The following is a 17,217-nucleotide window of genomic DNA, read 5'->3' on the forward strand; positions in this document are numbered from 1 at the left end:
ATGTGCAGAGGAGACAAAAGGAAAAAGAATGAAGATGGACAAACTTATAGAAAATTACCTCAAAAGACCAAATTTAAGAATTATTGAGTTTGTGACCAGCCTGAGCAACAGAATGAAACCCTGTCTCTAAAAATAAAAAATAAAAAAATTAGGCATGTATGGTGGTGCATTCCTGTTGTCCCAGCAACTCAGAAGGCTGAGGTGGGAAGATCACTTGAGCCCAGGAGCTTGAGTACTGGTACTGTTTGGCAGTACCATGAGACCAGTCTCAGCAACATAATGAGACCTTGTCTCTATGAAAAATAAAAATAATAAACAAACAAACAAACAAACAAATAAATAAATAAATAAATTAGCCAGGCTGGTGGCATGCACCTGTAGTCTTAGCTACTTGGGAGGCTGAGGTGGGAGGGTCACAAGCCTGGGAGGTCAAAGCTGCAGTGAGCTATGATCATGCCACTGCACCCTAGCCCAGGTGGCAGCATGAGGCCCTGTCACAAAAGAGAAAGAGAGAGAGAGAGAGGAGAGAGAAAGAGAGAAGGGGGTGGGGAGAGGGAAGGCTAAAAAAACCCTGCTGATAGTTTGGGAACAATGGTTCATGTTGACACATTCTAGGGGGCAGTGGGTGGGTAAACTGGTTAACTGGCAGCTAAAAGATAGGTCAGTTTGTCCTTGAGTAGGCCAACTAAGTGTATCAAACAAACAATTATAGCTGTTTATGAGTTATCTGGAAAACTTGGAGAGGGCAGTTGTGGGGCATAGGTGACAGGCTGGTTCTGTGTAGTATCTACTGGTGACCCATCATAAGAAGCTCCATCTTGCTTAGGCCAGGTCTGCATCTGTGTCCTCAGAATTTCTCACTAGAAACCTCTTTTTCTGTCTTCTTACGTGTTTGGGAATGTATCCTTTTGTTCTCCAAGTATTTACTATTATTCTGGTTTCTGGATTTTAACCACATCCTGAAAACATATTTATTTGGTTGGAGGCATCATTATTGTCCTACAATATGATTTTTGTCTGTAACTGACATCTCCTTTTCCACTGGCGTCCCCTAATTTCCATGGTTATGTGCTCATAACTTCTACACTTCTTTATTATTAGAGCTTTTCTGTTTAGGCAGGCTAGATTTATGCTCTCTATAGTACCATTGCCTCAATAAATAGTCACAATCACTTTTCAGTGTGAACTTTCTGTTTGGACTTGGGGTTATTTATTTTGGCTGCTAAGAGGATGTTTTATGCTTTTATGGTAGATGAGATGGCAGACAGTAGATTGTCTGATTGATGAACTGTATTGCATCACACAGTTCCTTGAAGCAAGGAAACTTTAGAGTTCACGAAGTTCTTTGCTTGGTCTCTTGCACAGTGAGTACCTCGGCAGTGATCTACAGTCTGTCCTCTAACTCAGTGGCTCTCATCTTTTTTTTTTTAGTCCTAAGGCACCTGAGGACAGGTGCCCTCCAGTGAATTGCTGGGGTTACTATGGCAGGGATGGGATGTGTGTGGAGGGACAGTCCCCTAGAGCCATAACATAATCAGGAGGAGCACTTAAAGTTTGAAAAAGCTCCCAGGGGTGTGTGTGTGTGTGTGTGTGTGTGTGTTTGAAAAAGCTCCCAGGTGTGTGTGTGTGTGTGTGTGTGTGTGTGTGTGCTGTCCTCACTAAAAATATCACCTCTCCAGCCCCATAAACTAAGCTTCCTTAGATAATACGGCAAGGGAGAACTTAATGATTTTGCTACTTGTCTAGCTAAAAGGGGAGGAATAAAAACCTACAACGCTCAATTTACCGTAGTTTTAAACGAACCTATGTTATAATTCTAGGTTTTGAAGTATAAAGCATTCCGCACGACGAAGGATGGAGAAGGACGCTGAAGATGGCGCCCCTTCTGAGGGAGCAGAGGCTCCTCCCTCTACGGAAGAGGCTGCCCCTCCCCGTTCAGAAGAGGAAGAGGCCCCGCGCCCTCCGACAGTGGAGGCCCCGGCAGAAGATGGTTTCTCTCCTTCCGCAGAAGATGCTGTTTCTTCTGTGGTGGATTATCGGGATCTCATTCCTTCTGAAGAAGGGATAGTTCCTCCAGATGATCATGAAGCGGATCTGAATAGAGTTCGACAGAGGCTTGCACCGCGACCGGTTCAGTCAGTGATTTCGGAAGTGCTGTCCTTGCCGTCTTCCCGGCGGTCCTCCAGATACTGCCGGAGTATGAGTGGCCTTCCCAATCTACAGGAAACATTAAAAGAGAGACAGGTTTGCTTCTAATACGATTTTTCATGCGTGCCACTTTTCCTTATCAAATACGAAATACTTTTACTTTACAAAGTATGAAACAGTTTGATATTTTTTCTTCAGAATTGCAATTTTTGAACTTGGTTTTCATTCCTTAGGCAAGATTTAGAGAGGCAAGGGAAAGCCGAAGACTGAAAATTGACCCTTCATATAAATATATATTTGAAATTCTAGCAGAAAATCTTGGCCTGGACATAGTAACTGTTGAAGAACTAATTTTGGATTGCCCATCTGTAAGTTTAAGTCTTATCATTATATTTTAATTGCCCTTTGAGTAAGTGATTAACTTAAGAAAATAGAGTTGTCATAAACAGCAACAACAACAACAAAAATCATTCAGAAAGACAAAGTTGGGGCAGGGCACAGTGGCTCATGCCTGTAATCCCAGCACTTTGGGAGGCTGAGGTTTGGGGATTGCTTGAGGCCAGGAGTTTGAGACTAGCTTGGGCAACATAGCAAAACTCCTGTCTCTGCAAAAAATACAAAAATTAGCTGGGCATGGTGGTCTGTACCTGTGGTCCCAGCTACTCAGGAGGCTGAGGTGGGAGGATCTCTTGGGCCTGGGAGGTGGAGGATGCAGTGAGTACTCCAGCCTGGCTGACAGAGTGAGATGCTGTCTAAAAAACAAAAAAGAAAGAAAAAAGAAAAAGACAAAAGTTGGAATTTTACTGACTAGAGGAGAAGGTTTAGTTTATATAATTATAGCCAGTTGAATGGTATTTCTTTTTTAATTTAATTTAATTAATAATTTATTTATTTTTTGAGACAGAGTCTTGCCCTGTCGCCAGGCTGGAGTGGAGTGGCATGATCTCAGCTCACTAACCTTGCCTTCCGGATTCTTCTGCCTCAGGGTCCCGAGTAGCTGGGATTTCAGGCATGCACAACCACGCCCAGCTAAATTTTTTTTTGTATTTTTAGTAGAGATGGGGTTTCACCATGTTGACCAGGATGGTCTTGATCTGTTGACCTCGTGATCTGCCCACTTTGGCCTCCCAAAGTGCTGGGATTACAGGCGTGAGCCACTGCACCTGGTCCAGTTGAATGGTATTTCTAATCAGGTTTACTGTTGTGGAGGAAGAAGAGAAAAGTTAGCAACTAGAATTTTGGCTAAACTTCTAACTCAGAATGATGTCAGAAGTTAGAGGCATAGTTGAGTGATGGTAGGTAATATTTTACAAGTACAGGTTATATGAACTATATATGCAAATCACTTGTAGAGAAAAGCTGCATAAATAAGTCAGGAAACAGTGACTATTGTATGAGTATACGGTAGTAGAAATAGTGATGTGATTGCAGGTCAGGTTACCATATGTCTCAGTGTGCCAGGGACAGTTCTGAATTATACCTATTTTCCTGGCATGATTAACAGTACCTCCTGACACTACTAAAAGTTTTGGATGATAAATTGATGTGGTCACCCTAATTATAGTAATGTATGATACACTTGTGTCATAGCTTCCCTCGCGATAGCTCTGGTTCTAAGATAATTTTCAATAAAACTACCACTAGCTTCTTGGGCTTTTTCTGAACCCTAGGAGTGGACTGGGCTGGTATGCCAGAAAGACCAGTGAGCAGGTGCAGACTGCTGGTGAGCTGATTGTCTCACTGAATGCACTGGTGAGAGAGTTGGGGTGAGGTGGGGTTGTGGTGAGGTTGTCACCATGGGGGCCATATCCCCTGCTTTTATAGGGGTCATCAAACATGGGCAAAACTCTTTAGCTTGCTCTAGGAGCCAGGGTTCTATGGAACAGTGCCTAAAAGAGCTACTCCCGGCCGGGCGCAGCAGCTCACACCTGTAATCCAAGCACTTTGGGAAGCTGAGGCGGGCAGATTACCTGAGGTCAGAAGTTCAAGACCAGCGTAACCAAAATGGTGAAACCCTGTCTCTACTAAAAATACAAAAATTAGCTGGGTGTGGTGGCATGTGCCTGTAGTCCCAGCTACTCAGGAGGCTAAGGCAGGAGGATCGCTTGAACCTGGGAGGCAGAGGTTGCAGTGAGCCGAGACTGTACCACTGCACTCCATCCTGGGCGATAGAGTGAGACTCCAACTCATATAATAATAATAATAATAATAATGAAGAGCTACTCCCTTGCTTGATACAGTGCATTGCTAAATTCTGCAAAATTGTCTGCGCTTCATGTCGTCCAGTATCCTTATAAGAATGTGGTCCTGGCAGTTCTCTGACAGTATGAATGGGATTGCTCATTTTCCTGGTCCTGTTGTTTAGCTGTAACAGTGAGATGGGGATGTGATTGATGCAAAGACATCAATAGCTCTAAGCTATTATAATGACAAAGTATAGAGAATGCATGGAGATGTGTACATAAAACAAGAGGTGTCACAGCAAGCAACCGGAAGTAGATTGTGGTTTCCCAGGTCACCAGAGTTCCCTGCTGGAATTTACTGCTGTGGTCAAGGCTGGCTTCATGGATATATGGGCTGTGTAGTTACAGAGGCCCCTGTGCTTAGAATGTCACTGTGCTTGGTTTGATGATCTTTTGTCACCATTTTGAAGTTCTTGATAATTTTTTGGTAAATGTCTCGCATTTTCATTTTGCACTGTGTTCATCAAATTCTGTAGCTGGTCCTGACTGTGGACAACGCCAACCAAATAGTAAGAGGATTTTCTTTGCCATTCACAGGTTGGGTTTGTTTGTTTTAATGGTTTCCTTTCCCCAGTGACTATTCTAGTTTCTGTGGTGACTTTGGCTACATGTCCTTCTAGTCTTTCTAAGCAATTGGTGCAAAACAACCTTATACGCATCCCTGAGATGGTGACAATGAGAGGAAGGGAAGGCCAATTTCTAAAAAGTCATTTCTTAGTAGGCCCAGGCTTTAGGCCTGTCCCGAGGATCAGTCCTGCATTTGGTTAGGGAGGAAGCCAGATGAGTCATCAATTTTGTTTCACCTGAAAATTGCGGGGCCACAGATTTGGATAACACCACAACTGGAATCCCTAGACCTTCTGCAAAGAGTATAGGCATAGGCATTGCGACCTGATCACTGCCTTCATGAAAGGGTAACTGCTAGAACTAAGGTGGTGGGGGGAGATGGGCACCTGCAGAACTGGTAGTCCAACTTTAAGTATTTGCCGTCTGGATTTCTAGGTTGGTATTCTCTGTTTGGAGGAATTCTTACTGGCTAGCATGCTAGTCAGGAAGTAGAAGTGCTATGTGCCTACAAACCCTTCTATTTGCTATTCCTGGGGTATGTCTCAGACTTTGGGTCCATGTGGTTAGATTCTACCTTTAAGGCCATTATGGTCCAGGACTGACACTGCTTAGGCTGCAAGGAATGGGAAATGTAGGCATTAAGGAAGAATCAAGCTGCAAAAGGTATTTCCTTAAGAGTTGCTTGTGAGTGAGCAAAGCCATGGTGGAGGGAAAATCGTGTACCCAGTAGGGAAACCAGTGTCAAAACCTGAAAGATTAGAATGTTTATTTGGTTGAGGGGAAAAGGCAAGGATATATGATAGGTTGGATCAAGGTTGGTGACCAGGTGAGTAAGGAGATGGAACAAGGAACAAGGGGTGGCGTGATTTGGTGTGGTGTGGTTTAGGAAATTGGGGGTATATGGAAAAGTATTCTTTAGTTTTTTGTTTTTTTTTTTTTTTGAGACGGAGTCTTCCTCTGTTACCCAGCCTGGAGTGCAGTGGCACCATCTCAGCTCACTGTAACCTCCACCTCCCAGGCTCAAGCGATTCTCCTGCCTCAGCCTCCTGAGTTGCTGGGACTACAGGTGCGTGCCACCACGCCCGGCTAATTTTTGTATTTTTAGTAGAGACGGGGTTTTACCATCTTGGCTAAGCTGGTCTCGAACTCCTGACCTCAAGTGATCCACCAGCCTTGACCTCCCAAAGGGCTGGGATTACAGGTGTGGGCCACCGTGCTGGGCCTGGAAAAGTATTCTTTTAATGTGAAGCCTGGCATGCAATCCAGGATGAAAGTAGCTCAGTAAAGACACCACAAAAAAGTGGACAAGAGGGTATGATGGTTACTTTGTTTGCCTCTGGATCCATTCTCGCTTTGTCTCTGCCCTGCTCTGTGGCATAGAAAGCTGAACTCTATGGAATCTATCACCTGGGCTCCCTTGTTCTCTGGTTTACACTTGGTTCAGCCACTGGGAGGCACAGCAGGAAATGGGAGGGCACAAGGGGAGAGAAGCTCCCCACTTGGCCCTGTTCCTGACCGTGGTTCTCTGCTCCCATAGTTATAGCTCCCTGAGCAGCCTGCATCTCCAGTTCTCAACCTGGCCCTAGTCATTCTATTTCCTCTAGCTCTCAACTCTTTAGGCCTTGGGGGATCACGGTTTTCCTTTATTGCTAGTCCCATTGTTGCTGCTAGTGCCGCAGCTTCTCTTAATCCTCCTCTGGCCTCTAGAAATAGTCTTTTATTGTATAAATAAAATAGCCTTTTTATTTATAAAGTTTTTTCAAACACCCCTTTGGGTGTGACTCCTTTTCTTGCTAGGACCTTGACCAATGCAGATGTTTCTGCAACATTGGCACTTTTACCCCTTCCCACTTTCCTGCCCCCTTCATTCAGCACTGCTCAAGATAGTCTCTTTTCTGGCTTACTGGCAATGTTTTCCAGTGACTGGGTGGCAGGGTTGTGGTACGTGGAAGGAGCACAAATTTGGACACCCAAAGCTGAGGTCCAATCCCAGGTTCTGTGCTGTGCATGTGTGTTTTGGGTCCTTCATTTAATTTTTTTTTTTCTTTTGAGACAGACTGTCGCTCTGTTGCCCAGTCTAGAGTGCAGTGGTGTGATTACAGCTCACTGCAGCCTCAACCTCCCAGACTCGGGCCATCCTCCGACTTTAGCCTCCCAAGTAGCTGGGACCATTGGCACATACCTCCATGCCCAGCTAATTTTTTTGGTATTTTTATAGAGAGGAGATTTTGCCATGTTTCTCAGGCTGGTCTTGAACTCTTGGGCTCAAGCAGTCTGCCCACCTGGGCTTCTCAAAGTGCTGGGATTACAGAGGTGAGCCACCGAGCCTGGCCTACTTAAAGTCTTTTTACCTTAATTTTCTCTTCTGCAAGAAGGGTATAATAATGCCACTTTACCTAGGTGATACTCAGATTAACTGTTGGTAAAATGTTATGTAATATAAGTGAATTTTTAATTCACAGTCATGATTTTGGCCCATGATCTCACCTTTACTTTGCTAGTCTCATGAGTACAATGTATCTAAAATGCAAGGATTCATTGCATTTGATATTTTGATGTCTTTTTATCCTAGTCATGTGCACTACTTTTGAGAATTTGTATGCTTTCAAAGCTAAAGGGTCAGCAAGAAAGTACTGATGGAGCTGTGCAAGAACTATGTGGACAGCTTTTGTCCCTTTTAGGTGGCAATTATGTGAGACCCAAGTATATACGGGAGGTGGAAGAGTAGAGAACAAAGGGCTAGAGTTACGCACATCTTGGTGGCTCTGTTTTATCTCCCAGGGTGGTGGTTCTCAAATGTGGTCCCAGTTGCATCAGCATCACCTGGAACTTGATAGGAATGCAAATCATTTTGTGTTTTTAAAAAGCCGTCTGTGTGATTCTCTGATGCACACTAACATTTGAGAACACTGTCCTAGGAGGAGTGGCTTTGCTACACTTGGGATACTTCCCCTAGGCCATCAGTAAATTAAGAGATACTCACGGCCAGGTGTGGTGGCTCATACCTATAATCCCGGCATTTTGGGAGGCCAAGGCAGGAGCATCACTTGAGGTCAGGAGTTCAAGACCAGCCTGGCCAACATGGCGAAACCCCATCTTTACTAAAAATACAAAAATTAGCTGGGCGTGGTGGCAGAAGCCTGTAATCTCAGCTACTCGGGAGACTGATGCTGGAGAATCTCTTGAACCTGGGAGGTAGAGGTTGCAGTGAGCCGAGATCGCGCTACTGCACTCCAGCCTGGGTGACAGAGCGAAACTCCGTCTCAAAACAAACAAACAAACAAACAACCAAACTCTCACTACCCAAGAGAAAGCCTTCTGTATGGGAATCAGTGGGATTAGGTGAATGGGTATATGACTTTGTATTTCCCATAGGATATTTCAGGGCTTTCGTTTATGTTATCTATTTAGTTTTCTATTTACTAAGATATTACACTGACTCCTAAGTAATTGGATAAAAACTTCATGCTCATAAATATGGAAGAATCTCAGTATAATAATGTGTTTTTACTTCAGTTTGGTACAATATAGGTCAAATTACAATAGCTAAAAACATAATTGCTCAAATAATTGGTCAACAACACAGTTAATCAATAGGCAAATTTTCTGTTCCCCAAGTGAGCTTTTAAGAATAGTTTATCTTAATAATACTTCTTTTATTAAAATATTTACCTCAAGTTGGACTCACCTATTTACCCCTATATGATTCTGTGGGGCAGGGTCAGGTAAGTGGCTGCCCAAAACTATATATGTAGGTCATTAATGTGGGTTCAGAAATATAATTCAACCATTACTATATTGCACAGTAATTTTGGAGTTAAATTAGTTTGGGTTCTAATCTTGCCTTTATGTACCTTTGAATAAACTCTTTGAGCTTCATCTTCTTCATCTGCAAAATACTAAGAATTTTTCCTTAGTCGTTTGATTGATTATCATTTTCTCTTTTATTTAACAGCTGGAAGCATTTACTAATTTTTTTGCGAAAGATGGTTGTAAGACACTGAAATTTTTGTACCAAGAAGGAGATGTACCTGGTATTGGTAAGAATTTTCTGAGGGCAGTGTGCCAGTAATTAGTTCATGCACGTTAAAGTGCAGCATATTTTTTCTCTTATACATAGATAATCCTTTATTTATAAAGAAAATGTTACCAGAAGTTTATGTATAAGAAATATAGTGTCTCAAGAACAATACATTCTCAGCCCAAATACATATTTCAGGCCTTGCTATAATGTCTTCAGGAGAAAACATCCTTGTAGAAATCACTGGCCTCTGCTGGGAATACACATTTTCATTAGAATTTAATTGCATTTTCCCTGAAACAGGTGGAGCCATTTTGTCCAGATGATTAGAAGTGGTGGTGAAACCACTCCAGAGCCCCGCAGCTACCCTCTGTGGTCCTGTCTCAGCATCTTGTGCCTGCTGCAGCTGTCACTTGGAATAGCTAGTTTTCCCTACTGTGCATATTATGCCTGAACTAATTAACATGCTACTAGCTTGTTAAAACTTTGTTTTAATAACTAGATATGTGGGTTTCCCTTTTGGTCTGAGACTACTCATCATCAGAGTCCTGTGGATTTACCTTCAACACATCCCTCCCGTTGCTTCTTTCTCACTTGGTTCCTCTGCTGCCTTAGGCTAGGCCTTCCCTGGTGTTCCAGATTGAAAACCAGTATCTCTGTAATCAGATTGTCCCTCTGAAATTCGTACTGCGTACTCCTGCCAAGTATATCTTTTATTGTTCTGCTATTTATTGGATTGGGTCCACATCTCATTTATTCAAGGCCTGCTGTCATCTGGACACGCAGTACTTGTCTAGTCTGATCTCCTACTCTTCCAGATGTGAATTTGCTGCTCCCTTTAAGCCCCTCTTCATTGTTTTCTGCATACTAGAGTTATTTCTTTTCCCTTTCTCTGCTCACCTGGCTTTTTCAGATTGCCTTTCTTCTCTCCACTCAGCATCCCCTAGCCGGCTCCTTCAGAACACCTCCAGCAGACGCCTTCCCAGGGTGTTCGAACCCATAGCCATCACTGTTCTCCAGATCCCTATCTCATTTACAGTATCCATGTAAATATAGTACTTGATTGTATTCTTCTACCTTCCTCTAATTGTTTAATATATGTCTTGTTTCTTCGATAAAATATGTAAACTCGCAAATAGTGACTAGGTTGGCTTTGTGGATTTTCTGTCTCTCACAGTTCTTATTGTAGGAGGATTATTGTGTGGTCTATATTTTTATAACTTGTTAAAAATTAAAACAATAGCTGAAAATTATAGAAAGATAAAATATCTATAATTAGAAGCAAAATACAGTCCCACTCAGTTGGAGAAAGCACTGTTAACTCCTTAATGAATATTTCTCTATAACTGGTTTATATACATATTTTACAAAAATGGGATCCAATTCTACATATTATTCTATAGTGGCTGTTTAATTTTGATAATATTGTCTTCTTTATGCCAATAAATACATTTATCCAATTAAAATGTTAACATCTGCATTTTATTTCATTAGGCTGATATAACTATAATTTTCCAAACTGATCTCTCAGTAGAATTTAGGTTGTTTACAACTTTTTGCTCCCTGAAACAATGCCTCAGTGAATATTACTGAATACAAATCTATGTGGATTAGGAATAAATTTTAGGAGAAATTCTCAGAAGAGAAATTGCCAGAGCAAAGGGTACACATATTTTTAATCATTATTTTTGCTACTTACAAAAGTACATTTATCAGTTTGGTAAATATTCATCTACATTTCTTTGTTGTTGCTGTTGTTTTTGTTGAAGCAGAGTCTCACTCTGTCACCCAGGCTGGAGTGCAATGGTGCCATCTTGGCTCACTGCAGCCTCTGCCTCCCGGGTTCAAGTGATTTTCCTGCTTCAGCCTCCTGAGTAGCTGGGATTACAGGTGCACACCACTGCGCCCAGCTAATGTTTTGTATTTTTAGTAGAGACAGGGTTTCGCCATGTTGGCCAGGCTGGTCTTGAACTCCTGGCCTCAGGTGATCCACCTGCCTCGGCCTTCCAAAGTGCTGAGATTATAGGTGTGAGCCACCACACCCAGCCTACATTTCTTTCTTATGTGCATGTGTTAACACGTAAATGCTTATTATCAGTTAAAAATGTGGTTATATAATACATTTTATTCTTGACTTGGTGTTTGCATTTGACAGGGTAGCCTAGACATTTTTCTGTGTCATTACGTAAAGATTTACCTCATTCAAAAAATTCGTTATAGTATAACATTCCATTATACAGCTGCATTGTGATTTTTAGAAATCATTCCCTATTGATGGTCACATCTCTCCTCTTCATCAGGAAAACTTAAGCTTGTCTTATGTCTTCTCAGACAGAACTGTGTCACATGGCTATCCTGGGGGCCAGGGAGGCTGAGAGAGCAGTTTTCTTTCTAGGGATGAACACAATGGGACAAAGTCAGGTTTTCTTAGCAAAGAAAAAGGGGAGGGTAGTAAATCCCTGTGGAGCCTCGATGAATGGGCATTTGGGCTCTTATATTGCTACGTACCATGTATCAGGGTTCTTTGGCTGCAAGCAACAGAAATAGGTCTGGTTTATATGAGCAGAAAACAGTGTTTCGGGAGGCGGAAGGTGGATAACAAAATTTAGAACTAGTTGAACAATCAGGTCTCGGGAAGGACAAGAATAGAGCATTTCCACAGATTTCAGGGCAGTTTCTTTAGGATTCATCAGTAGACTTCCATCTCTCAAATCCCTTTTTTTCTTTATGTGTATTCATTCAAGGTTTATATTCTTGCAGAGTCTAATTAGTCTAGTTCTTACATGCCCACCTTTACAGAGCCCTGGCACTGGTATCCTCCAGAATCACAGGGCAGGAGGAATCTCCCAACCCCCGCAAAAAAGAAAGGCTGGGCAGACAAAACATTTCTGTGGCTTTGTGACGTGGATTTTCTATTTCTTTCCTTTTTTATTTTTTTTTTTGAGATGGGTCTCACTAGGTTGCCCAGGCTGGAGTGCAGTGGCATGATCATGGCTTATTGCACTCTTGATCTCCCAGGCTCAAGTGATTCTCCTGCCTCAACCTCCTGAGTAGTTAGGACTACAGGCACATGACACCACATCTGGCTAATTTTTAAAAATTATTTGTATTGACAAGGTCTTACTGTGTTGCCCAGGTTGGTCTCAAACTCCTGGGTTCAAGCAATCCTCCTGCCTTAGCCTCCCAAAGTGCTGGGATTATAGGTGTGAGACGCTGCACCTGGCCAATTTTCTATTTCTTTTATTACATTTTAAATTGGCTATTGCTGCAAATAGAAGGCTGTTGATTTTTGCAAATTAATATTGTGACCAACTATCTAACATAATTCTCATATTTTTAATAGTTTTTCTAATTAAAAAAGATTGATAATTAAATGTTTAATTTTCATTGAAATTAGTTCAAGGAGGGATTTAATAGAAGATGGATACAATGAGTGTATTTGGTACAGGAACTGGACCTTCTTGGGGGAGTCAGTGAAGGCTTCCTGAGATGGTGGCATTTCAGCTGAGATCTGAAAGATGAGTAGGAATTTGTAGGTAAAAGGCTGGGGATGGGATAGGAGAACAGGTTGTATAAGGCCCTGAGGCCAGGCCAAAAGGAACAGAAGTACAGAGTTCAGGGAAAGGTACCCAGAGGAGGCTGCAATTTAAGATGCAATTATTAGCTGGGCACGGTGGCTCACGCCTGTAATCCCAGCACTTTGAGAGGCTGAGCCGGGCAGATCACTTGAGGTCAGGAATTTGAGACTAGCCTGGCCAACATGGTAAAACCCTGTCTCTACTAAAACTACAAAAATTAGCCAGGCATGATGGCACGTGCCTGTAATCCCAGCTACGTGGGAGGCTGAGGCACGAGAATCGCTTGAACCCGGGAGGTGGAGGTTGCAGTGAACTGAGATTGTGCCACAGCACTGCAGCCTGGGAGACAGAGCTAAAAAAAAAGACTCCATCTAAAAAAAAAAAAGAAAAAAAAAAAGACGCGATTATTGGCCAGGCATAGTGGCTCCATCTAAAAAAAAAAAAAAAAAAAAAAAAAAAGATGCAATTATTGGCCAGGCGTGGTGGCTCACACCTGTAATCCCAGCACTTTGGGAGGCTGAGGTGGGCAGATCACCTGAGGTCAGGAGTTTGAGACCAGCCTGGCCAACAGTGAAACCCCATCTCTAAGAAAAAAATAAATACAAAAATTAGCTGGATGTGGTGGCACACACATGTAGTCCCAGCTACTTGGGAGGCTGAGGCAGGAGAATGGCTTGAAGGGAGGTGGAGGTTGCAGTGAGCTGAGATTGCACTACTGCACTCCAGCCTGGGCAACAGAGCAAGACTCTGTCTCAAAAAAAAAAAAAAGATGTAATTATTGACATCTTCTAGTAGACTCCCCCCCCAAAAAATTATTCTATGACCGTATTGAAAACTTCTTACAATAAAGTAAAACAGGAAACAATAGTGTAAGAGCCACAGTAACTTATGTCATTTGATTAGTTATGTGATTATACACTAAGTTCTTGACTTTTGTTTTCAGAATGTGGTCGAACTATTCCTGGAGCAACTAAAGGGGCAAAAATGATGAAATTGTATATAGACAATGCAGCCCCGGATAAACTAAAAGGACTGTGCATATTTTTTGTTCGTTGCCGTAATGATGTTGCTATAAATGTTAAAACTATTCAAGAGGTATGTTTAAAAATTTCCCAAAATACATAGTTAAACATTGAATATATTTTCATAGTCACACTTATGCTTTACTTTGCTTTCCCTTTTTAAATATAGGACTGAATTGAGTTCCAAGAAAATAAATGTATTCATATATTAAAAAAAACTGAGAAATTGACTATAACAGAGCTTAGTTATATTGATACTTTAGATACTGCTTTCAATTTCATGAAAATTTCATTTCTTGATGGTGTGCAAATAACACATTTAATTTTGTTGATGCGAAGTATTAGTTACTTTATTTAACTTCCTCTTCACTCAATATTTTAACTCTTTTATAGTTTTAAGAGAAGAAGGGAGAGTTGTCCTAGAGCCTGGACATTGCTAAGCTAGTTCTGGGAAGGCAGGATGATGGAATGGGAAAAGCAAGAATTTTAGCCAGAGAGACCGAAATTTGCCTCTTAGCTTCACCACTGACTAATCACTTAAATGTGTCCTCCGGAAAGTTGCTCATCCTTTCTGAGACTTAGATCTCTACATTCTTAAATTGGGAATAATAATACACACCTGGCAAGATTGTAGTGACACTAAATGATAATATAAATAAATTCTGATTATATTGCCTGACATATAGTAGGCTCTCGACAAATATTAGTTCTCTTTGTTATTCTTAGAGAGTCTTAATACCTTTTACAATGGGAAAGGGAACTGAAGTCTAATCTTGTTCCTTTTCTGTTATGATAAAAGATTGCTTGAAGAGAGCTTGTTTAGCTTGGTTTAAGATTTTAGGTTGGCAGTTATTTTTCCCTGACCCGTTGTAAATATTTCATGGTATTTCTTGTGGATGATGAGAGCACTCCTGTTACTGTAATTCATAGGTAATCTGTCTTTTTTTCTTTCTGTTTGCTTTTGCTCTTTGTCTTCAAAGTCCTGTAGTTTCACCACAATGCCTCTATGTATGGATGTGCCTTCCATTTCTTTAATTCTTTCTTCAACTTATCCATGATTTCATCCATTCATTTTTATAATTTAGCTTTTGTTTTAGCTCAGTTATGTGTGCATATAAAGAGAGAAAAAGTCCTTTTATGAAATAATATGTCTTTCATAACTGAAAAACTGACTTCTATGCTATTCTCCAGAAGCAACTATTAAACCCTTTTACAGGATTCTTTTATTTACCTGTATATCTCTAAATAATATGCTCAGACTGCTCCTTTTGTCAATTTAGACATTATCTGTGGCCAGTCGCAGTGGCTTACCCTGTACTCCCGGCACTTTGGGAAGCAGAGGCAGGCAGATTGCCTGAGCTCAGGAGTTCGAGACCACCCTGGGCAACAGAGTGAAACCCTGTCTCTACTAAAATACAAAAAATCAGCTGGGTGTGGTTGTGCACTCCTGGGGTCCCAGCTACTTGGGAGGCTGAGAGAAGAGAATTGCTTGAGTCCCCAAGGCAGAGGTTGCAGTGAGCTGAGATCACGCCACTGCACTTCAGCTTGGGCTACAGAGTGAGAGAGAGAGAGAAAAAAGACATTTTCTGTGGACTTTTCTCTCTGGAAGGTGATAATTTAGCTCTTTTTCTGCCTTCTGACCCTTGTTTCTCCATCCCTCTATTCTTCCAACATAGTTATATTCTAGTTAACTTAGCTAAATATTTGTTTACATCATTATAACTAAGTAAATGTAATCACAGATGAGCCATGTGGTATAACAGTGGTTCTTAAAGTCAAACCCATTTTCATCAGAATACTAAGATGCTAGTTGCCCTTTTCACCAATGTTGACATTTGACTGATGGTGCAGAAGCAATGGTGGGAAAAACTACTGATACCTTAACACAAATCAAGACGACACCAAACTGTATGAGTAGTAATTTTATACTTCATTGCCACATACTCACAGTTAAAAAACCAGCAATCATTTTTTTTGTGGCCCTAGACAAGTTTTTTAATCTTAATTTTTTGGCTTGGGATTTCCAAGTCACTTAAGATGTATCAATTGAAATGTCACGCATGGGTGGTGGGCTTTTGATTTCTGGGCTTTTGGTTTCTTATGGCTGGTAATTTATTCCACCAAACTTCTAGGCAAGGGCCTTTCACCAGAAAAAAAAAAAAATCATGGACAGGGCAACTGTCAACTGAGGATTTTCTTTACGCAGGTTTGGTTCCAAGTCCCTCACCTTGAATAGGCTCCAGGCTATTGTTCCTTTCCTATGCAGAAATTAAAGCATCAAATGAAACATCACTTTGATGAGCAAATATGGGAATAATTAAATTGGGGGCAGAATATAAGTTTGTTGACTTTAGAACTCTAAGGTTCATAACCACTTAAGAGTCCCTAATAGTTTATAAAATGTATTAGTTGTCTATGTTTATTGCAATATAAAACAGGTTATGATTTTTCAGTTCTTTAGTGGGATTAGCATGTAAAATAACATTTAAACTCCACCCTTTCAGGAAGCGCTCTTTACTGTTCTGGATGCGTCGAAAGGACTCTTAAATGGAATTAGGGATATGTTGGCAAATATATTTCTACCAGCTGTTCTTGCAACAAACAACTGGGGTGCTTTAAACCAGTCCAAGCAGGGAGAATCTGAAAAACATATTTTCACTGAAACCATCAACAGATATCTTTCGTTTTTAGATGGTAAGTATAAAATTTAATGTTTAGCAAATTGCAAAAAAGAAGCAAATTAACTAAGATATTTCATAAACAGAGAAAAAGTTTCTATCTTAAAAGATGTTAATCAAAGTAATTATGAGACTTAGAGGCAAGAAATGAAATCATTAGAACTCATTTTTGAGGATATTTGGTGGAGTAAGATATATTTTCTTTTTAATTTTACATTATAGCAGGAGGAATCTCTTTCTATAATATTAATGAAAATTTTCACCATATTAAAATATATACTTTATTATGAACTCTTAAAAATCTATACTTTTATTTTTCATATTGTTAAAATGTACAATTTTATCAGTAAATTATGAAGTCATAATCTAATGATTAATTAGAATTATATTTCTGTAAAGTATTAGATCTTTAACATTTCAGTAATTAGAGCTTAAAAGTACACATTGACTTTTAACACATTGACATTAAATACTTCTTAATATTAAATATTATTTAATATTTTTATTAATATATTTAAAATATTTAATATATAAATTAGTATTAAATGTCTTTTTTTTCCTTTTTAGGTGCTAGAATAAGTATTGAGGGAACAGTGAAGTTAAAGACAATAGACAATGTTAATTTTTCCAAACTGCACACCTTTGAAGAAGTAACTGCTGCAGCCAGCAACTCAGAAACCGTTCATCAGCTGGAGGAAGTGCTGATGGTATGGTACAAACAGATCGAACAGGTGAATTGACTCAAACAATTGCATCTGGACTAGTAGTTTTCATGTGCATCCTAGCCATTGTATTTTGTCTCTAACAGCAAAGGGAAGAGGTGTCTCCTTTGACTTTCTTCCAGAATCTGGTTTGAAACTCAGCCAATTTTTGGGTCTAGAGCAAAATCATTCTTCTTTGTGGACCATTTAAAATCAATTTTAAGATATTTCTCACTTCAAGGAAGAAACCATAACAATA

General features: G+C 40.5%; 1 protein-coding gene across 2 annotated transcripts in view; it reads left to right on the forward strand.

Moving 5' to 3' along the window:
• The window catches only part of DNAH8 (dynein axonemal heavy chain 8), a 394,484-nt gene that overhangs the window by 87,434 nt on the left and 289,833 nt on the right, over positions 1-17,217 (forward strand). For both annotated transcript variants that reach the window (XM_063707575.1, XM_019030248.4), the window contains exons 2-7: positions 1,821-2,244; positions 2,382-2,516; positions 8,914-8,998; positions 13,501-13,652; positions 16,084-16,273; positions 16,825-16,988. In XM_063707575.1, the coding sequence (XP_063563645.1) occupies positions 1,855-2,244; positions 2,382-2,516; positions 8,914-8,998; positions 13,501-13,652; positions 16,084-16,273; positions 16,825-16,988 (1,116 nt within the window). In that variant the 5' untranslated portion in view covers positions 1,821-1,854. The remainder of the gene's footprint in view (positions 1-1,820; positions 2,245-2,381; positions 2,517-8,913; positions 8,999-13,500; positions 13,653-16,083; positions 16,274-16,824; positions 16,989-17,217) is intronic.

This window comes from Gorilla gorilla, chromosome 5 (assembly GCF_029281585.2).
Source record: "Gorilla gorilla gorilla isolate KB3781 chromosome 5, NHGRI_mGorGor1-v2.1_pri, whole genome shotgun sequence".
Classification (NCBI taxonomy): Eukaryota; Metazoa; Chordata; class Mammalia; order Primates; family Hominidae; genus Gorilla; species Gorilla gorilla.